The sequence below is a fragment of the Elephas maximus genome, chromosome 10 (assembly GCF_024166365.1).
Source record: "Elephas maximus indicus isolate mEleMax1 chromosome 10, mEleMax1 primary haplotype, whole genome shotgun sequence".
Lineage (NCBI taxonomy): Eukaryota > Metazoa > Chordata > Mammalia > Proboscidea > Elephantidae > Elephas > Elephas maximus.
Window position 1 is genome coordinate 30,358,535 of NC_064828.1, and position 8,935 is coordinate 30,367,469.

Below are 8,935 nucleotides of genomic sequence, written 5' to 3' on the forward strand. Positions count from 1 at the left end.
CACAAAAGGCAAAGGGATTTCTTTAACCATGGCTGTTTTCCAGGATAAAAAGATAGAGGTAAAATTCAACATTGTCAGGTGATATATATATGTATTCTACTAAGTGTAAGTCTAATATAAATACCTCTACAACACTCTACTTCAAGAGTTTATCAGATCTGACCAAAAGTTTACTTGAGCCCACAGTGAAAATGTGAATGAGAGCAAAAAAGCAAGCTAGGAAATATTTCAGTATTGAATAAAAACAGCAGCAATTGATACTTAATTCTTTATTTTCTTTCCCAAGGTGCTTCAAATGTAAATTTGGGTCCCCATCTGTCTTTACACTGTTACTCAGTATTTCCTGGTCTCTTACACCTCACAGACACATGGAAATCTTCAACACCCTCAACAACTCCAACACCATTGATGGCTTCATCCTCCTGGGCTTCTCTTGCCCCAGGGAGGGTCAGATCCTCCTCTTTGTGCTCTTCTCTATTGTCTACCTCCTGACCCTCATGGGGAATGGTTCCATCATCTGTGCTGTGCGCTGGGATCAGAGACTCCACACACCCATGTACGTCTTACTCGCCAACTTCTCCTTCCTGGAGATCTGCTATGTCACCTCTACTATCCCCAACATGTTGGCCAATTTCCTCTCTGAGACCAAGATCATCTCCTTCTCTGGGTGCTTTCTCCAATTCTACTTTTTCTTCTCCCTGGGTTCTACAGAAAGCTTTTTCTTGGTGCTTATGGCATTTGATCGATATCTTGCAATCTGCCGGCCTCTACACTATCCAACCATTATGACTGGACGTCTCTGCAACAACCTTGTGGTCAGTTGCTGGATATTTGCTTTCCTCTGGTTCTTGATTCCTGTTATCATCATTTCCCAAATGTCCTTTTGTGGATCCAGGATTATTGACCACTTCTTATGTGACCCAGGTCCTCTTCTAGCACTCACTTGCAAAAGAACTCCTGTGATGGAGTTCCTCTTCTCCACATTAAATCCTCTCCTCATTATTCTTCTCTTTTTCTTCATCATGGGGTCCTACACTCTGGTCCTAAGAGCTGTACTAAGAGTCCCCTCAGCAGCTGGAAAAAGAAAAGCCTTCTCTATCTGTGGGTCTCATCTGGCTGTGGTTTCACTTTTCTATGGCTCAGTACTGGTCATGTATGGGAGTCTATCATCTCAGCAAGAAGATGGAATGCAGAAAATTGTGACCCTATTTTATTCTGTTTTGACCCCACTCCTTAACCCTGTGATATATAGTCTCAGGAACAAAGATATGAAAAGAGCCCTGCAGAAATTTCTGGGAATACAAAAAACAGTGATAATCAAAAAGACTTTTGAACAATATTAAACTCATATTTAATCTTTTTCAGATAAAAAAACTGGTGTCATTCATATGATTGTTCATCCTAGTATTGAACCAAAACCTTAATCACCTGTGACTCTGCTTCTACTGTCTATTTCTTCTCTGAGTTTTTGATCATGTAGTACTATTTCTTAGCATGCCTCAATTTTTTTTGAATGCAGGACATTGCATTTAAAAAACCCTGCAGACATTGTGTGTAACAACCCAATCAAGATAAGGTGTTCTTTTAGCGTTAGATAGAGTAGAAGTAGATAGTTTTAATCCCATTTAAAAGTTATTTTTATGTGTTTTAAAGATGATCCATGTCAGTAGTGAGCCTTCTGCTGGAATACGGCCCTTACTCGGGAACATGGCTTTCATGAGACCTCAACTGAAGCCTGGACTATGTACCAGGGCCATTCCTGTTTAGTGTGCCCTGACTCCTATTTCGCCCTGTGACTCCTGAAATCTCTACTTATCTCTTCAGACTCTCGGTTTCTGCTTTTGCTAGATTTCTTGAAGTATCATCTTGCATATTAACAGATTCAAAAAAAAAAAAAGAAAAACCCATTGAGTTGATTCCAACTCATAGCAATCCCGTAGGTCAAAGTAGAACTGCCCCATAGGATTTCCAAGTAGCAGCTGGTGGATTCGAAATGCTGACCTTGTAGTTAGCAGCCAAGCTCTTAACCACTACACCACCAGGGCTCCATGAACAGTTAAAAACACAAAAACCAAACCCGTTACCATCAAGTGGACCCCATAGGAATCCAAAAATACCTTGAGGGAAGATTTCACCAAATTTTGGGTGTCATTCTCTTTAGTCTGCCTCTCTCAAGAATTTCCTCCTTTTGAAAACCTAGAAGAAATGGATGAATTTCTAGAAACTCAATATCTACCTAAACTAACACAAATAGAGGTAGAACAACTAAATAAACCCACAACAAAAGAAGAGATTGAAAAGGTAATTAAAAATTCCCGCCAAAAAAAGTCCTAGCCTGGATGGCTTCCCTGGAGAGTTCTATCAAACTTTCAGAGAAGAGTTAATACCACTACTACTTAAGGTATTTCAGAGCATGGAGAAGGATGAAATACTCACAAACTCATTCTGTGAAGCCAGCATATCCCTGATACCAAAACCAGGTAAAGACACCACAAAGAAAGAAAATTACAGACCTATATCTTTCATGAACTTAGATGCAAAAATCCTCAATAAAATTCTAGTCAAGAGAATTCAACAACATATCAAAAAAGTAATTCACCATGAGCAAGTGGGATTCATACCAGGTATGCAGAGTTGCTTCAACATTAGAAAAACAATTAATGTAATCCATCATACGAATAAAACAAAAGACAAGAACCACATGATCTTATCAATTGATGCACAAAAGGCATTTGATAAAGTTCAACACTCATTCATGATAAAAAAAAAACTCTCAGCAAAATAAGAATAGAAGGAAAATTCCTCAACATAATAAAGGGCATTTATACAAAGCCAACAGCCAACATCATCCTAAATGGAGAGAGCCTGAAATCATTCCCCTTGAGATCGAGAACCCAGGCAAGGATGACCTTTAACACCACTCTTATTCAACATTGTGCTGGAGGTCCTAGCCAGAGCAATTAAGCTAGATAAAGAAATAAAGGGCATCCAGATTGGTAAGGAAGAAGTAAAAGTGTCTCTATTTGTAGACGATATGATCTTATACACAGAATACCAAAAGGAATCCTCAGCACAACTACTGAAACTAATAGAAAGTTCAGCAGAGGATCAGGATAAAAGAAAAACATACAAAAATCAGTTGGATTACTCTACACCAACAGAGAGAACATTCAAGAGGAAATCACCAAGTCAATATCATTTACAGTAGCCCCCAAAAAGATAAAATACTTAGGATTAAATCTTACCAGAGACAAGAATGACCTATGCAAAGAAAACTACAAGACACTACTGCAAAAAACCAAAGGAGACCTACATAAGTAGAAAAACATAGCTTGCTCATGGATAGAAAGACTTAACATTGTAAAAATGCATATTCTACCGAAAGATATCTATAGATACGATGCAATTCCAATCCAAATTCCCACGACATTTTTTAATGAGATGGAGAAACAACTCACCAATGTCATACAAAAGGGCAAGAGACCCTGTTAAGTAAAGCATTACTGAAAAAGAAGAACAGGTAGGAGGGCGGGGCCAAGATGGCTGACTAGGTAGAAGCTACCTCGGATCCCACTTGCAACAAAGACTCAGAAAAACAAGTGAATCAATCACATACATGACAATCTATGAACCCTGACCATCAAACACAGATCTAAAGAGTTGACCTGAGTGACAGAGACTGAGAACAAACAACCACGGGGAAGCAACTACTGCTTTCAGAGCCTGGAGCCAGCTTCCCAGTCAGGAAATCTTGGTGCCGGGCTTTGGACTGGGAGCAGGGGAGCTAAGCACCACATCCTAAGACGGCGCAAACATGGGACCCAGCCCTAGCTCCCGGAAGTGATCTCTGGAGAAGCCCAGCCAGTGCACGCAGGCAGCGCAGTGACGCAGCTGACAGGAGGAGAAGTCACCGGGAGGTAGCTACTGGTTTTGGAGCCTGGAGTGCAGCATCCGAGCCGGGTAACCTTGGCGCTGGGCTTTGGACTGGGAGCAGAAGAACTAACCACGGCTTCTGAGACAGCACAAGCATGGGACGCAGGCCTGACCCTCAGAGGCAATCTCGACCCAGGCAACAGCACACAGGCTACACACCCCTCGGGAATCTCAGATAAATCAGTCATCACCAAACAAGATAAGTAACTTTGTCTATATTCCGGGGTGCTACTCTCTCCTATTTATCTGATCCCTCCCCTCCCCTTCCCAGGTGGCTTCATTAACATTGGAATTACCTGAGCCAGAGAGTGAAGTGCCCTGCGGTTCTTCCTTTTTTTTTTTGGCCTTTTCCTAACCCATTCTCCTGGCCTGAGAGAAGCAGCTACAAAAAACCCAGGGATCAAGAATCCTTCCCTAATTGGACTAAAAATACAGAACCAGCTCCAGCCAAGCATATGCAATCCACAGTCTTGGGCTTTCATCCCTACAGGGAACAAGGTGGCTATTATAATGCAAAGGCAATTCTAATAGGGATCTGACTGTAATTGTTTTAGCAGATTACTGGAAAGACAAGTTTCCCAGGTCTGATATCTCTGCATATTCAACAGAGCCCTCACTGACCCATGACAGGGAACTGAGGGCTGAAGCTCTCCCCAGACCACCTAGCCTCCTGCCTTAGGGGTCTAAGGAGGGTGACACCTACCAATCTGTAGAGGTACTTGCATTGGGGCCTAAGGTACAGCTACAGAGCCCACCCACCAAAGTGCTTTAGGAATAGAGACACACCTACCTCACTGGCACTTGCGAGAAGCCTGTCAGCATCCTGCCCCCACCTCCCGGAGTGTGAACCCCTGCTGCTACTAGAATCTGGTGCACACAGAACTATCACCACTACTTCTCTAGGTGGATAGGTGACAGTCTGCACCACACACTTGATGACCCAAAATCAGATTCTACTCAAGAATAGTGAATGGACTCTTAGGCTTATATATCTGGTAACAGCCCAAACCAGCTGGTAATAGGACATAAGTGACTCAAGGGCTACAACAATCAAGACAGCGCAATCTAGTATCCCATCTATGTATATTGAAAGAAAACAAGACAAGACTCAGTGAGCAAATATACAATAAATCACTACAATATCTTAGAGATGGCTTGGAGACAGCAGTCGATATCAAACTACAGAAAGAAGCAGACCATGATTGCTTCTACAACTCCCCAGACTAAAGAATCAAAATCCTTTCCAAATGAAGATACAATCCTGGAATTGCCAGATGCAGAATATAAAAAACTAATTTACAGAATGCTTCAAGACATTAGGGATGACCTCAGAAAAGAAATAAGGCAATCTACAGAAAAAGCCAAGGAACACACTCATAAAGCAGTTGAAGAAATCAAAAGGATTATTCAAGAACATAGTGGAAAAATTAATAAGTTGCAAGAATCCATAGAGAGAACAGCATTTAGAAATCCAAAAGATTAACAGTAAAATTACAGAATTAGACAACTCAATAGGAAGTCAGAGGAGCAGACTCAAGCAATTGGAATGCAGAGTGGGGGATCTGGAGGACAAGGGAATTGACACCAATATAGTTGAAAAAAAATCAGATAAAAGAATTTTAAAAAATGAAGAAACCCTAAGAATCATGTGGGACTCTATCAAGAAGAATAACTTGCATGTGATTGGAGTCCCAGAACAGGGAGGGATAACAGAAAATACAGAGAGAATAGTCGAAGATCTGTTCGCAGAAAAATTCCCTGACATTATGAAAGACGAAAGGATATCTATCCAAGATGCCCATCGAACCCCATATAAGAGTGATCCAAAAACAAAATCACCAAGACATATTATCATCAAACTTGCCAAAACCAAAGATAAAGAGAAAATTTTAAAAGCAGCCAGGGATAAAAGAAGAACAAAGTGAGAGGACTCACTATTATACCACCACAGTAGTCAAAACAGCCTGTACAACAACAGATACATAGACCAATGGAACAGAATTCAGAATCCAGATATAAGTCCATCCACATATGAGCAGCTGATATTTGACAAAGCCCCAAAGTCAGTTAAACGGGGAAAAGATAGACTCTTTAATAAATGGTGCCGGTATAACTGGATATCCATCTGCCAAAAAACAAAACAAGACCCATACCTTCCACCATGGACAAAAACGAGCTCAAAATGGATCAAAGACTTAATATGAAATCTAAAACAATAAAGATCATGGAGGAAAAAATAGGGGCAACGCTAGGAGCCCTAATACATGGCTTGAATAGTATACAAAACATTACTAACATTGCAGAAAAAAAAAGGAGATAACTCAAAGCCCCTAAAAATCAAACACCTGTGCTCATCCAAAGACTTCACCAAAAGAGTAAAACGATAACCTACATATTGGGAAACAGTTTTTAGCTATAACATTTCCCATCAGAGTCTGATCTCTAAAATATACACAATACGACAAAAACTCAACTACAAAAAGACAAACAACCCAATTAAAAAATGGGCAAAGTATATCAACAGACACTTCACTAAAGAAGGCATTCAGGTAGCTAACAGATACATGAGGAAATGCTCACAATCATTAGCCATTAGAGAAATGCAAATCAAAACTACAATGAGATTCCATCTCACCCCAACAAGGCTGGCATTAATCTAAAGAACACAAAATAATAAATGCTGGAGAGGTTGTGGAGAGACTGGATCTGCTAATGGGAATGTAAAATGGTACAACCACTTTGGAAATCGATTGGGGTCTTCCTTAAAAACTAGAAATAGAACCACCATATCATCCAGCAATCCCTCTCCTTGGAATATATCCTAGAGAAATAAGAGCCTTTACACAAACAGATACATGCACACCCATGTTTACTGCAGCACTGTTTACAATAGCAAAAAGATAGAAGCAACCAAGGTGCCCATAGTTGGATGGATGGATAAATAAATTATGGTATATTCACATAATGGAATACTATGCATTAATAAAGATAAGTGACAAATCTCTGAAATCTTTCAAAACATGGAGGAATCTGGAAGCATTATGCTAAGTGAAATTAGTCAGTTGCAAAAGGACAAATATTGTAAGAGACGACTCTTACAAGAACTCAAGAAATAGGGTGAACAGAGAGAAAAATATTCTTTGATAGTTATGACAGTGGGGAGGGAGGGAGGGAGAGGGTACGCACTAATTAGATAGTACACAAAAACTATTTTAGGTGAAAGGAAAAGCAACACACAACACAGGAGAGGTCAGCACAACTGGACTACACCAAAAGCAAAGAAGTTTCCTGAATAAACCACTTCAAAGGCCAGCGCAGGAGCCGCAGAGGTTTGGGGACCATGGTTTCAGGAGACATCTAGGTCAATTAGTATAATAAAATCTATTAAGAAAACATTCTGCATTCCACTTTGGAGAGTGGCTTCTGGGGTCTTAAATGCTAGCAAGCAGCCATCTAAGATGCGTTAATTGTTCTCAACCCACCTGGAACAAAGGAAAATGAAGAACACCAAAGACACAAGGGAATTATGAGGCCGAGAGACAGAAAAGGCCACATAAACCAGAGACTACACCAGCCTGAGACCAGAATAGATGGTGCCCGGCTACAATCGATGACTTCCCTGACATGGAACACAAGAGAAACCCTGAGGGAGCAGGAGAGCAGCGTGATGCAGACCCCAATTCTCGTAAAAAGACCAGACTTAATGATCTGTCTGAGACTAGAAGGACCCCAGAAGTCATGGTCCCCAGACCTTCTGTTAGCCCAAGACAGGAATTATTCCCAAAGCTTCTTCAGACAGGGATTGGACTGGACTATACGATAGAAAATGATACTGGTGAGGGATGAGCTTCTTGGATCAAGTAGACACATAAGACTATGTGGCCAACTCCTGTCTGGAGGGGAGATGAGAAGGCAGAGGGGGTCAGAAGCTGGCTGAATGGACAGGAAAATAGAGGATGGAGAGAAGGAGTGTGCTGTCTCATTAGGGGGAAAGCAAATAGGAGTATATAGCAAGGTGTATATAAATTTTTGTATGAGAGACTGACTTCATTAGTAAACTTTCCCTTAAAGCACGATAAAAATTAAAAGAAAAAAAAATTTGTTCCTCAAACACCTGCTGCTTAGGCAGCTGCAAACTCCAACTTTTCTCTCTCTTCAGTTCAGTAAAACCACTCTTCCTACTCAGATTTTGTTCCTTCACCCCCAACCCCCAGTCTCTTCCCATGCCTCCACACCTCAATATTCCCCTCACCTAGTGAATCGTCGGAGCTCTTGTGGCATAGTGGTTAAGAGCTACAGCTGCTAACCGAAAGGTTGACATCTTGAATCCACCACCTGCTCCTTGGAAACCCCGTGGGGCAGTTCTATTCTGTCATATAGGATCCCTATGAGTCAGAATCCACTCCAAGGCAATGGTTTGCTTTGCTTTGTTTTGTTTTGTTTTGTTTCGTTTCATTTTGTTTTTAGTGAATTGCCAAATATCTTGAGGGGGGAGGGGAAGGTGAATGTGGAGCCCACTTCCCTGCTTTTGCCTTCTTCCAGGAATTATAGTCTCTGAAGTTTTACCTGTGTAGATTGTTCTCCAGTACATTCAAAGGGTTGCTTGTATTTTGTCTGGATTTTATAGTTACTTTTCTCAGAAGGTTTAGTTGCTAAGCTGCTAAGTCATGACCATAACCAGGAAAGATACGCTAAAAAAAAAAAAATCAAGACTGAATTGGATTCATACCCAAAAACTGCGTGTTTGATTTAAAATTAGAAAATCAATGTAATTCATCACATTAACAAAGTAAAAGTGCATAAACATATCTTTTCAAAACATACAGCAAAACACATTAAAACTCAACATAATCCATTTTAAAATATCTTAGCAAAATAGGGATAAAAGAATTATTTCTTAACTGATAAAAAGGTTTTATTTAAAAAATAAATAAACCTACATTAAATGCACTTACTGTTTTAATATGAAAATTTTTCTCTTTGAGATTTGCAATGGAGACAA

General features: G+C 40.4%; 1 protein-coding gene across 1 annotated transcript; it reads left to right on the forward strand.

The window, feature by feature from the left end:
* The first annotated feature begins 273 nt into the window (after positions 1-273).
* On the forward strand, positions 274-1,343 carry LOC126083624 (olfactory receptor 11G2-like). The gene has a single exon (XM_049897494.1). It carries the CDS (start codon positions 369-371, stop codon positions 1,341-1,343), a length of 975 nt encoding a protein of 324 aa, XP_049753451.1. The 5' UTR covers positions 274-368.
* The last annotated feature ends 7,592 nt before the right edge of the window (positions 1,344-8,935 follow it).